General features: G+C 51.4%; 1 protein-coding gene across 1 annotated transcript in view; it reads right to left on the reverse strand.

Annotated features, from left to right (window-relative positions):
- Nucleotides 1–1,414: 1,414 nt before the first annotated feature.
- CHMP4B (charged multivesicular body protein 4B) overlaps nt 1,415–16,559 on the reverse strand; it is a 231,405-nt gene continuing 216,260 nt past the window's right edge. The window contains exon 5 of the mRNA XM_085618976.1: nt 1,415–3,651. Coding sequence (XP_085475102.1) covers nt 3,587–3,651 — 65 coding nt within the window. The 3' untranslated portion in view covers nt 1,415–3,586. The remainder of the gene's footprint in view (nt 3,652–16,559) is intronic.

The following is a 16,559-nucleotide window of genomic DNA, read 5'->3' on the forward strand; positions in this document are numbered from 1 at the left end:
CTCATCCATAGAGTTACTCACACACATAGTCACTCATGCTAATAAAGAATCAAACATACATTTACTTGCATACACAGTTATACACACACTACCACACTTACTTCTATGTAAACTGACACATACTTAGTCTTTTAAACAATCACTTATAGAAACACATACTTATTCATACAGGAACTCTTTCAATCTCTCACTCTCACATATACTCACTTATATACACCAATAGTCACATATACTAGTTTAAAACATATGTAGTTACTCATAAAGACACTATTGAGACAGTCATTCACTCACTAACACACCCATACACACACTCATCCACCCATACAGTCCTGCACACATGCTGTCTTCAACACATACAAACAGTGAGTCACTCATTCATGCACCTATGCACTACGTAATACCCCCCACCGAACCTTGCAGACACTCAGACTGATACTCAAAAAACGAACTAATAACCTATATAGACACTCATGTAGCTACTCACCAACCCATGCAGCCACTTATACACAAAGTGAGAGACAGATATTTACATATTTAAACATTACTCACTAAGCCATGTATTCACTATGATACACTTAATCTGTCAGTTACACAATCAATTTTTCAAAAACAAATCATCCATTTAGACACTTATATACCCATTTATTCTTCCATCGACCTTGAGATATACATATATAAAACATATTTAATTTTCAGAAAAACACACATTCACTGGATGATGTCATGAGTGATGTCATCAGTGATGTTATTTGAGATGTCATCAGTGATGTCATGAGTGATGTCACTGACCATGTCATGAGTGATGTAATATGTGACGTCATCAGCAGTGCATTGCGGGCGCGCGAGTTATAGTTAGCTGAACTAACTATAACGGGGGAATTTCAATGGTTTTGTACAAGTGAAAAGTCCAGCTAACTATAACACCCCTGAAACCTATGGTTTTTTCAGTGAATTTCTGAGGTTTTTTAAATGCTAATTCCTAGCTATAACGTGCCTGAAACCTATGGTTTTTTCTGTGAATATATATATACACACACACACACTCTCTCACAATATTTCTACCATATCTTAAGTGAGCGGGCAAACGTGTATTACGCCAAAGGAGATTGAACTGCATACAGCTTCTTTAATTTAAATCCACCCACCCAGTACTCTGTTGGACCACAAACGCTCAGGTGCTATAATTGACTTCAGAAAAAAACTAAAAATGTAAACAGAGTGAATGTACATTGACCATCAAAGTGCCATGTTCAGTTCAGAAAGTAGCCTGTTCAACAGCTCTCAAACCACAAGTCATGATTCTGAAATGTGTACCTACTCCAGAATCTTCCAGTTCCGAGAAACCCCCAAAAATGCAGATGTACAAATCTCCAATGTGAAAACGAACAGCTCAGTAAACACAGCAGCCACAATATGAAAACGAATCAGAATATTTAATTGAAAGTGCAAACCAGAGCTTCATTTGCATAATTAAAATAAATGCATGTACGAGCCAGGATTATCACAAAATAGCAATGGACAGTGAACCTCTAGGTGAAAATAAACCCATTCTGCAGTTGGAATGAGAATAAAAAGGTCTACTCGGATCACCAGTGGAAATCTGGCCATTTTCAGATTCGATCAATTCAGCTTCATGGGAAAAGCAGCAACAGTTAAGAAAAGGACTGAGAATAAACATACTGAAATTGTAATATCTGCTACTTGCATTCACGCACATAAAGAGCAAATACAATTTTGAATAACGGAATACATCGTTCTTTTTTAAGAGGCTTTCGCGTGTTAAGTTTGGTGCCAAGGCTGCGCTGGTTGACGTTTTAATTATGGTAAATTGGGATACAATTGCTGTGTTCGTACCTTAAACTAGGGCATATCCGAAAACAAAAGCAAGTTTATGGAACAATTGTCTTCGAGTATAAGATGGCTCTAGGCTGTCCACACTGAACATTTCTAATCAAGCTTTACTTGCTCTGTAGAACATAACAATACGTTACAATACATAGGCTTCAACAGTTAAAAATAAACTCCTCAACTGTAAATGCTTTAGCCGCAGGAGTACACAGTGTCCTTATATCTGTCATTTTAAGATTGCCGCCTTCACAAACAATACCAAAGACTTGTATTTCTCCACCTTAGGATAAACTCCTCGACCTTCTTGTACACGTACTGCCTATGTGTAAGTGGAATGCATTTTGTTCAAAACACCTGGCAATTTGGGAGGTTACGAATAGAAGAAAAAAATGGTGCTATAATTTTCCTATACTACATTAGAGAAAAACACTAAAATGCAAGGGTTACCAAGCCCAAGTAAAGTTAATCAGAGTCCCATAAAAAACCGTCACAAAGAGCCCAACCCAGGGAAGTAAGCAGAGACTATCCTGACACTCAGTCTTGGCAGATTGCCTCCATAGTACAATGTTGAGGACCAAAGGCGGCCTCAATTTAATATATTGTATTTTTATAGGACAACAAGGCCATATTTATAGCAATCCGGGTGTTTGTTTTCAAATAACACCATGTCCAATTGAAGGGACAGTGTAGTCCGTGAAAACTAGCCAGGTGAATAAAGTTCAAAATCAGTGAGGAAATTCCAGCATGAGACAAAACTAAACTGTTGAAACAAAGGTGCATTAATGGACTGCACCACCAATTGGGGTCACTTAAAGGCATCATTTACAAAAATAAACATTTCAAACCTTTCAGAAAGCGACTTAGTCTATCTTTAAATACATTAAAGAGTGCACCTCTGGATATTGCATGCAGAATGGATTCCTTTTAAGAGTACACTAGAGGTTAAAAGCAATGTTTTTAAGGCAGGGAATCCATCCAAATAATACAATCCAACGCATCATTTCCCACGAACATCTGTGTACATGCTACACGGATTCCCTGGTATTTTCAAGGTGACTTTCCATCACTGCGATGAAAGTAAAGGCAGCATGAATGAAGTCCATTTCTTACAGAAATCTGCAACTTTTGGGATCGAGTTTGATTTTATATAAGAAGATGAAAAAAAGTTTAAAGATATCATTTCAGGTCACCCGCCCCATCACGCCTAACTGTACGGCTGCTCAAATAACGGTTTTTTTGTTTTGCAAATAACACCAATGCCGTGTCCCATCCACCCAAAGATGATAAATAATCTTAAAACAACAAACTTCCCAACCTTGTGTATTCGACAGAGTGTGTAAAGCTATGCCACGTACTCTTTCGTATGTTCATCCAGAGCAGTGCACCTCCCTAGAGGCTCCTATTACAGGAGGCGTGTGCTGATAACTTCAGCAGCTCGCTAAGGAAGATATTAATCCATGGCTACCCCGTCTGTTACCAAACATGATGAAACTGCAGTGGCGACAGGCCGAATGGCAACCTCCAAAAACATGACTTTTCTTCCTTCGTGACATTCAGCTTAGAAAGCCACCGGCCACAAGTTGTCCTCCGAGTTAACCATGCCTTGCGAAGCCCCCCACACGGTTTTGGGCTAAAAATAAGATAAAGATATTTTGAGTAATGTTTTTCTCCCTCACACCACTGTACACTGCCATCCCAAGAGGTGATTTTTTTTCCAACCAAGTTTCTGTGGTATGAGTTACATTCCTGCCCAAGCTTCCAGCTCCTTCATGTCCTCGTCATCCTCCTCTTGCTTCTTCTTGACTATAATGAGAGAAAAAATAAGCATTATTGTATATAAAAAACACAACCATTTAAAAAGCATATTAAATTCAAAACTGATTACATTAATCACATTTTTATCAATGATATTCCTTGCAACCAACTCAGCACAGTGGTTAGCATAGTTATGATTAGGGCACTTGTAGAGCGCATTTAGGCACCCCATAGGTATCACAGCCCTAGTACTCCAGAGACAACAAAAAAATGCAGCAGACCTGAATCTGCATGGGAACGGAGTTCCATGGTTTTGGGGCGAATACTGAGGATCTACGCCGACCCATCCAAGCATTATGAAACCTTGGTACTACTAACAAATTGGCTTTAGAGGAGCGCAGAGTTCTTCTTGGGGTGTATCTAGTTATGCGCTCTACAAGGAAGTCGGTCGCTAGACCATGAATAGACAAAAACTAGACAGCATATATTAAATTAAATATGCTATGCTACAGGGAGCCAATGAAATTGTTTAAACAAAGGACGAGTATGTGTTCCTCGGGGATCCTTACTCATCAGTCTAGCAGCAGCATTTTGAGAAGCTGAAGTCGCCTCAAATAACACTCTGGCAGCCCCAAGTAAATGCTGTTAGCTCAGTCCAATTTGCCGCCAATAACTGCCATCATGATCGTTTTCAGGGCTTCCAAGGATAGGTAATGATTAGGTTTTCTCACTTTCCAAAGAATAAACACCCCTTTTGAGACCACACAATTAATTTGTGTTCTCAGAGACAGCTGCTGATCCACTAAGATACCCTGACTTTTCTATGCAGATTTAGGTGTAGGAAACGGACCTAATTCACAGGGTCAGTAAAGATTAGTCCAGGCTTAAGTTTTCCCGTTGATTTCCCAGTCTTCACTGCATTTAGCTTCAAATAATTGGCCTTCATCCATCTATAGGGATCCGCTCTGGCCCTTCACGCAAAGTAAAACCTAGGTATCATCAGCACAGTTAAAAATGTGACAGCCTCTTCTTACCAACTCCTTAATCTAGGACTGCAGCTAGATATTTAACAAATGATGTGAAAGAGCAGACCCTTTAGGGACTCTACAAACATTTTTTTCTTCAGCCTTTTTAAAGGGCAATGAACATACTGCTTGAGTTATCTTGCAGAGATTGGAACTTAGCCATTTGCATGAAGTTCCTGAGAAACTGGCAGCTCTCGCGCGCTGGAGAAGAAATCCATGATCTACTGTAACAAACAGGGGTTGGGAGCTCACTGCCTCACATCCCAGCACAGTTTGCCCCTGTGCATCCTGGAAAATGCAGTACACAATTAGCACTTCCTTCTAAATTAGGTGTAGTTTTTCACCAAAGTTGCTGTAGACATTGATGTTTATCTCTAGACACGTGTTTCTGGGTTTAGCACGTCATCAATAGAGAGCATAGAAAAATCATCTGGGGTTGCTGGAAATGCTGCTAAATTCATCTCATGCCACAGTACAACTCACAGGCACACAGATGAATCACCAAAGCTCGTCAGCTTGCTGGCTCAAGGGGCCTTTTAAACAGAAGGGGGTTGGGTGCACACTGCCTCACAGCCCAGCACAGTTTGCCCCTGTGCATCCTGGTAAATGCAGTACACAATTAGCACTTACTTCAAAATTAGCTGTAGTTTTTCACCAAAGTTGGTACAGACATTGCTGTATATCTCTAGAAATGTGTTTCTGGGTTTAGCCCTTCATCAGTAAAGAGCAGTAGAGAGCCAATAGAAAAAATCTGGGGTTGCTGGAAATGCGTCCAAATTCCTCTCAGGTCACTGTACCACACAGACACACAGGCACATCCCCAAAGCTCGCCAGCTTGCTGGCTCAAGCGGCCTTTTAAACAGGAGGGGGTGGGAGAACACTGACTCACTACACTCTACTGGATCAAAAGCTGAAGATAGATCTAGCAGTATCAAAGCCATAGTTTGACCTTCATCAAGATTCTTCTTCTGTTCAATGACTGTAACCAGAACCGTTTCAGTATTGTGCTTTGGTCAAAACCCTGCTTGTTGAGGGTCCAGGAATATCACAGCTTGTGAAGGAGTACAAATCTCCTGGGCTACAGGGGTTTCCAAGATTTTAGTACAATAAGGAAGCAATGAAATGGGCCTATATATATTCAGCAATTCCAGTTTGTCATTCACTTTTTTCAGCAGGGGAAAAACGACTGCCTTTTTAATAGCACTTGGGCCACCCCTGTCTGTAGGAATATTAAGCATATCGTCAAGTGAATCTAATATGGTAGGAGTTAGAGCTTGCATCACTCTGGGGGGAAGAGGGGGAGATGGGTCATTGAGTGAGCCAGATTCAATTGTATCCATTAGCCTCAATAATTAATAATCTCCCATAGGAGTGAGTAATATCTCCATTCATCCTTTTTTGTGGCTCTAACTACTCCGCCAACGGACCCTCGCTAATGGAGTCTTTATATATTCTTTAAAGAATTCATTAAACTCACTGCAACAAGCTTGTTAGGCCACAACTAGATGACCAACTCGGTCTATTGTCGAGGGATCCCACATGATTTTAAAAATCTCTCTGTGAGTAGCGGGCTTCACTAATCTTACATTAATAAAAAGACCGTTTAGATTGGATGATTATATATAGCTCAGTAACGCGGCCTTAAACATGGCTTTGTGTTCGTTCATGTCGTTTTTATGCCATTTCCGTTCTAGTTGTCTCAATTCCAATTGAGCCTTACTTAGCTGCTGAAAGAACTAAGTCTATTTTTTAACTGAGCTAATTTTTCGGAGGGACTAGAAATAAAAACGCTGGGCTGCTTCATTCGCAATGTTGGCCAACAAGTTTCCAACAAGTCCACCATGTTTTTCTTGTTCAATTTACGCCACACTCTGACCACCCATGACTCCAGTAACACCCGGAATTATCAAGTCAAACTGGATATGGTGGTTATCAAACAATACACAAGCTTTGATGCTGCAGGAGCTCAGAAAGCAGTCAAGAGTCCAAACCAAATATAGGATGTGATGCTTCAGGTGAGTAGATTTATTTATATGTTGTATAAGCATAAGGAAGGACATAAGTTCCATAGATGGCAGATTTTCTTCACAGTTCCAGAACTTACTTCAGCTCAATAATTAAAATCATCTACAATTATCAGTTTCTTAATTAATCAATAAAGTGCAATTTAATGTGGTCATTGTTTCTATGTGGCCGATGCTGATGTTCCTATGACGTTATTATATTTTAATACTGCTAATAAAGAATTATAACAAAAAATAAGCATTGGCATAGCCAATAGGTCTCGCATTTGGGACCTTATAAGTGTTTAGCCATGCAACAGTTGCATAACTAAATACTTATAAGGTCCCAAAAGCGAGACCTATTGGCTATGCAAAGCGCCGCGAAAGTTAAAGTGATTGCGATCGGGATCACGATCAAACATTAAAGTGGCCGTGGGGCCGCGAAAGTGAAAGTAATTGCGGTAAAGCGCGGCGCCCGCGCACATGCACTGTAGCTCTAGGCTGGCCTGGTAGCACTTTTTGGAGCCCTCTCAATAAGTCTCGCCAGACCAGCGCATGCGCTGGGTCAGGCGAGACCTAAAAATAAAGTGCAAATCAATTCATAGAAGAGAATAGGAAAAACAGAGAAATAGTGCGGTGGGCGGTAGGCTACCAAGACCGCAAATCTGCTATTAAAACTGCAGGTTAAATAACAAAAGGTTAGACCCTCATTGAAGTCAGCCTGCAACTGTTTCAGGCCTTGTTTTCTTATTGCGGCCACCCCTATTACTGGCCAAGTAAAAGCACGGGACGCCAGTAAAACGGGTGCAGTAAAAAATGGGTCAATCTAACATTCTGTACAGGTGCCTACAATACCATTTCATGCAGTAATATATATATATATATTTTTAAATCACTATTTTCTAAATCCCAGTAACAATTACTTGGTCATACAGTCAATTCTCCTGGGCATGTCAATTTGGGGAATGGGGAAGCACACAGAGAATGAGTAGGAATGGGGAAGCACAAAGAGAATGAGTAGGATTGGGGGAGCACAGGAACAACATAAATGATTGAGAATGGGGAAGCACACAAACAAGAAAGAATGAGTAGGAATGAGGAAGCACAGAGACATAAGAGACTGGGGAAGCACAGAGACAACGGAGAATGAGTAGGAACGGGAAAGCACACTGACACCAGAGATTGAGTAGGAACGGGGAAGCACACAGAACGAGTAGGAACGGGGAAGCACACAGAACGAGTAGGAATGGGGAAGCACACAGAACGAGTAGGAATGGGGAAGCACACAGAACGAGTAGGAATGGGGAAGCACACAGAACGAGTAGGAATGGGGAAGCACACGGAACAAGTAGGAATGGGGACGCACACAGAATAACAAGGAATGGGGAAGCACACAGAATAACAAGGAATGGGGAAGCACACGGAACAAGTAGGAATGGGGATGCACACGGAACAAGTAGCAATGGGGATGCACACGGAACAAGTAGCAATGGGGATGCACACGGAACAAGTAGGAATGGGGAAGCACACAGAACAAGTAGGAATGGGGACGCACACAGCATAACAAGGAATGGGGAAGAACACAGAATGACAAGGAATGGGGAAGCACACAATGAGTAGGAATGGGGAAGCACACAGAAAGAGTAGGAATGGGGAGGAACACAGAAAGAGTAGAAATGGGGAAGCACAAAGAAAGAGTAGGAATGGGGAAGCACAAAGAAAGAGTAGGAATGGAGAAGCACACAGAACGAGTAGGAATGGGAAATAAGACAGACAACAGAGAACGAGTAGGAATGGGGAAGCACAGAGGAGTAGGAATGGGGAAGCACAGAGGAGTAGGAATGGGGAAGCACAGAGGAGTAGGAATGGAAAAGCACACAAAATGAGTAGGAATGGAGAAGCACACAGAACGAGTAGGAATGGGAAAGAACAGACAACAGAGAACGAGTAGGAATGGGAAAGAACACAGATAACAGAGAACGAGTAGGAATGGGGAAGCACACAGAGTGAGTAGGAATGGGGAAGCACACAGAGTGAGTAGGAATGGGGAAGCACACTGTGTGCTTCCCCATTCCTACTCACTCTGTGTGCTTCCCCATTCCTACTCGTTCTCTGTTATCTGTGTTCTTTCCCATTCCTACTCGTTCTCTGTTGTCTGTTCTTTCCCATTCCTACTCGTTCTGTGTGCTTCCCCATTCCTACTCACTCTGAGTGAGTAGGAATGGGGAAGCACACACAGAGTAGGAATGGGGAAGCACACAGAGTGAGTAGGAATGGGGAAGCACACAGAGTGAGTAGGAATGGGTAAGCACACAGAGTGAGTAGGAATGGGTAAGCACACAGAAAGAGTAGGAATGGGTAAGCACACAGAAAGAGTAGGAATGGGTAAGCACAAAGAAAGAGTAGGAATGGGGAAGCACACAGAAAGAGTAGGAATGGGGAAGCACACAAAGAGTAGGAACAGGGAAGCACACAGACAACCGAAAATGAGAAATAGGGACGCACAAATATAACAGAAAATAAGTAGGAATGGGGAAGAACACGAGAATGAGTAGGAATGGAGAGGCACACAGACAAAAGAAAATGAGTAGGAATGGAGAGGCACACAGACAATGGAGGGAACACGGGAGAGGAAGCACACAGACATCGGAGGGAGGGTGGGCAGACAGAATCACACAGGAAATGAAGGGCAAAGTGCCCGGACGAAGGGCGGGCGGGAGGGCAAAAGTGCCCAGACGAAGGGCGGGCGGGAGGGCAAAAGTGCCCAGACGAAGGGCGGGCGGGAGGGCAAAAGTGCCCAGACGAAGGGCGGGCGGGAGGGCAAAAGTGCCCAGACGAAGGGCGGGCGGGAGGGCAAAAGTGCCCAGACGAAGGGCGGGCGGGAGGGCAAAAGTGCCCAGACGAAGGGCGGGCGGGAGGGCAGAAGTGCCCAGACGAAGGGCGGGCGGGAGGGCAGAAGTGCCCAGACGAAGGGCGGGCGGGAGGGCAGAAGTGCCCGGACGAAGGGCGGGCGGGAGGGCAGAAGTGCCCGGACGAAGGGCGGGCGGGAGGGCAGAAGTGCCCGGACGAAGGGCGGGCGGGAGGGCAGAAGTGCCCGGACGAAGGGCGGGCGGGAGGGCAGAAGTGCCCGGACGAAGGGCGGGCGGGAGGGCAAAAGTGCCCGGACGAAGGGCGGGCGGGAGGGCAAAAGTGCCCGGACGAAGGGCGGGCGGGAGGGCAAAAGTGCCCAGACGAAGGGCGGGCGGGAGGGCAGAAGTGCCCAGACGAAGGGCGGGCGGGAGGGCAGAAGTGCCCAGACGAAGGGCGGGCGGGAGGGCAAAAGTGCCCAGACGAAGGGCGGGCGGGAGGGCAGAAGTGCCCAGACGAAGGGCGGGCGGGAGGGCAGAAGTGCCCAGACGAAGGGCGGGCGGGAGGGCAGAAGTGCCCAGACGAAGGGCGGGCGGGAGGGCAGAAGTGCCCAGACGAAGGGCGGGCGGGAGGGCAGAAGTGCCCGGACGAAGGGCGGGCGGGAGGGCAGAAGTGCCCGGACGAAGGGCGGGCGGGAGGGCAGAAGTGCCCGGACGAAGGGCGGGCGGGAGGGCAGAAGTGCCCGGACGAAGGGCGGGCGGGAGGGCAAAAGTGCCCGGACGAAGGGCGGGCGGGAGGGCAAAAGTGCCCGGACGAAGGGCGGGCGGGAGGGCAAAAGTGCCCGGACGAAGGGCGGGCGGGAGGGCAAAAGTGCCCGGACGAAGGGCGGGCGGGAGGGCAAAAGTGCCCGGACGAAGGGCGGGCGGGAGGGCAAAAGTGCCCGGACGAAGGGCGGGCGGGAGGGCAAAAGTGCCCGGACGAAGGGCGGGCGGGAGGGCAAAAGTGCCCGGACGAAGGGCGGGCGGGAGGGCAAAAGTGCCCGGACGAAGGGCGGGCGGGAGGGCAAAAGTGCCCGGACGAAGGGCGGGCGGGAGGGCAAAAGTGCCCGGACGAAGGGCGGGCGGGAGGGCAAAAGTGCCCGGACGAAGGGCGGGCGGGAGGGCAAAAGTGCCCGGACGAAGGGCGGGCGGGAGGGCAAAAGTGCCCGGACGAAGGGCGGGCGGGAGGGCAAAAGTGCCCGGACGAAGGGCGGGCGGGAGGGCAGAAGTGCCCGGACGAAGGGCGGGCGGGAGGGCAGAAGTGCCCATACGAAGGGCGGGCGGGAGGGCAGAAGTGCCCGGACGAAGGGCGGGCGGGAGGGCAGAAGTGCCCGGACGAAGGGCGGGCGGGAGGGCAGAAGTGCCCGGACGAAGGGCGGGCGGGAGGGCAGAAGTGCCCGGACGAAGGGCGGGCGGGAGGGCAGAAGTGCCCGGACGAAGGGCGGGCGGGAGGGCAGAAGTGCCCGGACGAAGGGCGGGCGGGAGGGCAGAAGTGCCCGGACGAAGGGCGGGCGGGAGGGCAAAAGTGCCCGGACGAAGGGCGGGCGGGAGGGCAAAAGTGCCCGGACGAAGGGCGGGCGGGAGGGCAAAAGTGCCCGGACGAAGGGCGGGCGGGAGGGCAAAAGTGCCCGGACGAAGGGCGGGCGGGAGGGCAAAAGTGCCCGGACGAAGGGCGGGCGGGAGGGCAAAAGTGCCCGGACGAAGGGCGGGCGGGAGGGCAAAAGTGCCCGGACGAAGGGCGGGCGGGAGGGCAAAAGTGCCCGGACGAAGGGCGGGCGGGAGGGCAAAAGTGCCCGGACGAAGGGCGGGCGGGAGGGCAAAAGTGCCCGGACGAAGGGCGGGCGGGAGGGCAAAAGTGCCCGGACGAAGGGCGGGCGGGAGGGCAAAAGTGCCCGGACGAAGGGCGGGCGGGAGGGCAAAAGTGCCCGGACGAAGGGCGGGCGGGAGGGCAAAAGTGCCCGGACGAAGGGCGGGCGGGAGGGCAAAAGTGCCCGGACGAAGGGCGGGCGGGAGGGCAAAAGTGCCCGGACGAAGGGCGGGCGGGAGGGCAAAAGTGCCCGGACGAAGGGCGGGCGGGAGGGCAAAAGTGCCCGGACGAAGGGCGGGCGGGAGGGCAAAAGTGCCCGGACGAAGGGCGGGCGGGAGGGCAAAAGTGCCCGGACGAAGGGCGGGCGGGAGGGCAAAAGTGCCCGGACGAAGGGCGGGCGGGAGGGCAAAAGTGCACGGACGAAGGGCGGGCGGGAGGGCAAAAGTGCACGGACGAAGGGTGGGCGGGAGGGCAAAAGTGCACGGACGAAGGGTGGGCGGGAGGGCAAAAGTGCACGGACGAAGGGTGGGCGGGAGGGCAAAAGTGCACGGGAGAAGGGCGGGTGGTCAAAGAGCACAGGCTAAGGGTGTGTGAGAGGGCAAAGAGCAAGGGCTGGAGGGCAAAGAGCACAGGTGGGAGGTCAAAGAACATGGGCAAAGGGTGGCAGAGAGGGCAAAGCACGGGCAAGAGGGCAAAGAGCACAAGAATGAGGGCAATGGGTATGAGGGCAAAGAGCAGGGGCATGAGGGCAAAGAGCAGGGGCATGAGGGCAAAGAGCACGGACATGAGGGCAAGTGGGATAGGGCGGGCAAAGTGCATGAGCGTCGGGAGGGAGGGCAAAGCGCACGGGTGTAGGGTAGGCAAAGCGCACGGGCGTAGGGCTGGAATGCAAAGCGTATGGGTGTAGGGTGGGCAGGAGGGCATAGCGCGCCAAGTTGGCAGGGTATGCCCAGACGTGGGTCCCTTGCTCACTTTGTCACTGGATTCAAGCTAGCCTGGCTGATGAGGGGTGTTACCCAGAAACCGGTCCCAGGATGCTTATTTCTGGGACAGGGAAGACCTGGCTTGTCAGTTCGGGCTGGACTGTTCCCATGAGGGACAGGGTCAAGACTGATTTGCATATGGCTGGGTCTGAACTGGGGTGGCGAAGTGAGCTAAAGAACGATGATGGATTAAACCCAGATCTGGGGGTGAGTGTCTGAAAAGTTTCAGTGCTCCATCCATTATCTCTGTGTTTGCTTTGTTCACCCTATGATGGCAGGGTATGCCCAGACGTGGGTCCCTTGCTCACTTTGTCACTGGATTCAAGCTAGCCTGGCTGATGAGGGGTGTTGGACAGGCCACCTAAAGGGCTTGCTCCCTCCCCGCATGACAGGGCCCGAGCCCCGGCTCTCCAGGTGTTACCCACAGAAGCAACCCGCACCCCGTCTCATACGGGACTCCTGCCCCCGGACATCTCGGTATCATGGGGCCGAACCACTACCGGCTCCCTCGCCCGGCCCGGCCGCCATCTTGGACACTGCACCACGAGGCCGCGTGGCCTCAGCTCAACCCTAACCCTGGGCCCGGCCAGGCCCCGACATCCCGGCACCACCATCCACCCAGGAGGTGAACGGACCACTTGGCAGGTCAATGGGAGAAAGAAGTGTCGATGGCTCTCCCCCGCCAGGTGCCGATCGCCCCCCCAGCTCCCCCGGGCGCTGGCTCCACCCCCCTGCTGGGTGTCTGGACTCCCTCATCCCGGACCTCGCGACTTCCAAGTGCGAGGGTCCGGACATCAAAGGGCGCCAGACCTATAACTGGGGCAGCTCCAGAGCAGGAAGGCAGTTGTATCCTGGAGTCGAGAGACACCGTGAAGAACTCATCCTTGACGGACTACTGGCGCTGCCGTAGCCCTGCCTTGCGAACTATCGTCCTGCCTGCTGGCGCTGCCGCAACCCTCTGCAGCCTTCATCCTCGTCGGGATCTGCTGGCGCTGCCGCGGACCGTTGTAACTACCACCTTCACCGGGACCTGCTGGCGCTGCCGCGGACCATTGTAACTTCCACCGTCACCGGGACCTGCTGGCGCTGCCGCGGACCGTTGTAACTACCACCTTCACCGGGACCTGCTGGCGCCGCCGCGGCCCGTCCATCTAGAACGCCGAGATCGAGGATTGTGAGCTATCCATCATATCATCGCATCTACCAGATTGGTAACAAGACTGTCCCGCTACCCCCTTCCCCAACCAAGAGACTAGAATCGAGGGGACCCCTGAGTCCTGACCTCCTTGTACCATTCTATCGTACCTAAAGAGTGCTTATAAAGAACGTTAAACCTTATCTTCGTGTGGTGTACATCTGTGGGGGGGAAGTTACTCGTCTGTACGATCGCTGGAGACGGCTCTCCCCGGAGACCTCTCCCCTTGTCCTCGGCCGACCCTCCCGGTCCGTCTAACATTGGTGGCCAGCGGCGCGATCCGAATCAACGCGTAATCGTACAGAGAGTAGCTCACCCCACGACGAAACCACAATGACAACCAAAGAGAGCGGATCCACCGAGAAATTCCAGATGGAGAAATTGGAAGAGTACAGCCATCGTGAGTTAAAACAATTCTGCATTGAACTAGGCATTGCTACCACCGGTCTGAGTACCAAAGACGATTTCAAGCACGCCATTGAGTCGTGGGCAGAAACCAGGGCCGCCAGACCCCTGGACCTAAACACTGCAGCATCAGAGAGGAACACCACGGCTCCCGAGGAGCGAAGAACGGGTCTCTCGCAGGAAGAGATCCAAGAGAGAGAAAAAAACAGACTACATGAGTTAGAAATGGCACGGCTCAAAATGGACGGTGAACTAAAATTAGCCGAACAAAAACTGAACCTAGAACATCTGCGGCTCCGAGAAGAACGGGAAGAAAAACAGAGGCAGAGAGAGCTCGAAGAAAAGAGATTAGCGTACGAACACGAGCGCAAACTGGCAGAAATAGACCTACGGAAGCAGAACAAAGAACTGGGGGTGCCCGAGCAACCGCGCACCCCAGGAGCGACAGAAAAGAAAGTACACATCCCCAAGGATGTCGTTCGAGAGTATGTCCGAGACGACGACATACAACAGTGGTTCAAGGCCTACGAGATCGCCATGACCTCCCACCGGATCGATCGAAGTGACTGGGGAGCCGGTCTATGGGGGAGGTTCGTCAATGAAGGCCGCGATGCCCTGTTACAGCTCCCAGACCATCTGATGACATCCTACGACCACATGAAGGCTGCCCTCCTCACCCGATATGGGCTCACACCCGAAATGTACCGCCAGAGGTTCCGAGACTGCACCCGGATCCCGGGTACAACTTGGGTGGAATATGTAAACTATTTCAGCCGAGCCTTCGAGGGGTGGATCAAGGGAAGCCACGTAACGACCTACGAGCAACTTTTTAATCTCATGGTGTGGGAGCACCTCTCTAACAACTGCTTCGTCTAGCTCCGGCAGCACCTCCTCGACAGTAAATTGACTGACCCACGGCAGCTCGCCGCCGAAGCTGACCGGTGGGAAAGCACCCGAGTAGGCCGGAGGGGGCCGCACGAACCGAACCGGAACAACCAAGGTCAGCACCGTCCCCGAGGAGGAGGAGGAGGCCAGGGACGAGGAAGAGACACCGTCCCGGCCGCCCCCGCTGCCAGCACCACGCCCCCGGCCAGCCGGGGCAACCCCCCGATGCGCCCGGGGTTCCGAGCCAATATCACGTGTCACCGATGCCAGCGAGTCGGCCACTACGCCAATGACCCGAACTGTCCACAGAACCAAACTCCGAGACCCCGCCAGGTAGCTGCCGCCGCCCTGGGGGGAGAACAAATCTCCGAAGAACAGGAAGAATGCGAACAAGAGCAACAAGAGTGGGAACCGGCCGCCATGATTCTAGCGTGCCTAGGGGGAAGAGACATGGTCCCGCGGGCTCCCCTACCCGCCAACACCAGAAAATATAGTCAGTGGGTGAACATTAATGGACGCAGGGCCGAAGCACTACGTGACACGGGGGCCAGTGTGACGGCCGTCCGCTGTCACCTGGTGACCCCAGAACAGATCCTGCCGAACATTCTCTGCCCCGTCCGTTCAGCCGACAATTCGGAGAGTCTGTCGGATGGCCTGCGTCCCCTTCGAATGGGGAGGAGTCTCCGGCATGTTGAAGGTGACGGTCCGAGATGATGCCCCCGTGGACTGTCTCCTGGGGAATGATCTTGAGAGTTCCCCGTGGGCCGCCGTAGAAAGAAGAGAGCACCTGGGGATGTTGGGCCTCCCGGACTGGGCGTGCGTAACCACCCGGTCCATGGCCGCCCGTGCCATCCCCCGACGCGAAGAACCAGAATGGCCAGCACCTCCTCCCCCGATCGCTCCAGTAGAGGACACCGACCATACCGACCCCCCAGAGCGAACCTCCGACGGGCTCGCTCAGCCCCAGGACCTTCCCGACCTGGCTCAGTGGCGTCAAGAAGGGGGGCCCACCCAGGAACAGTTCCGTCAAGAGCAGAAGGCCTGTCCCTCCCTCGAGGGACTCCGCCAGCAAGCCCTTGCCCAGAGCGCAGGGGACACCACCGGAGCCCATTGGATCTATTGGGACAACGACCTGTTGTACAGTGAACAGAGAATCGCGGAGTTAGGGGCCAGTCGAGTGCTGGTGGTGCCCCTCCGTTTTAGAGACTTCTTGTTAAATTTGGCCCACGATGTCCCTCTGGCTGGACACCTGGGCCAGGACAAAACCTACAGTCGCCTGGTGACCCACTTTTTCTGGCCAAAGATGAGAAACGACGTCCTCAACCACTGCCGGTCCTGCCCCACGTGCCAGGCCAGCGGGAAGAGCGGCCGCAAACTTAAAGCACCTCTGCAACCCTTCCCAGTTGTCACCACCCCGTTCGAGAGGGTGGGAATAGACATTGTGGGGCCCCTGGACCCCCGTACAGCACAAGGACATCGGTTTATCCTGGTACTGGTGGACCACACCACCCGCTACCCCGAGGCTGTTCCCCTGTGAACTGTAACAGCCCCGGTGGTCGGCCGGGCCTTAATGGGGATCTTCTCCCGGGTGGGCTTCCCCCGAGAAGTCGTCAGCGACAGAGGCACAAACTTTATTTCAAAATATATGAAGTCTCTCTGGCAACAGTGCGGGGTCACCTACCGATTCACGACCCCCTATCACCCTCAAGGAAACGGGCTAGTCGAGCGGTTCAACCGCACACTCAAGGGAATGATTGGGGGGTTGGAA

The sequence above is a fragment of the Triturus cristatus genome, chromosome 7 (genome assembly GCF_964204655.1).
Source record: "Triturus cristatus chromosome 7, aTriCri1.1, whole genome shotgun sequence".
Taxonomy (NCBI): Eukaryota; Metazoa; Chordata; class Amphibia; order Caudata; family Salamandridae; genus Triturus; species Triturus cristatus.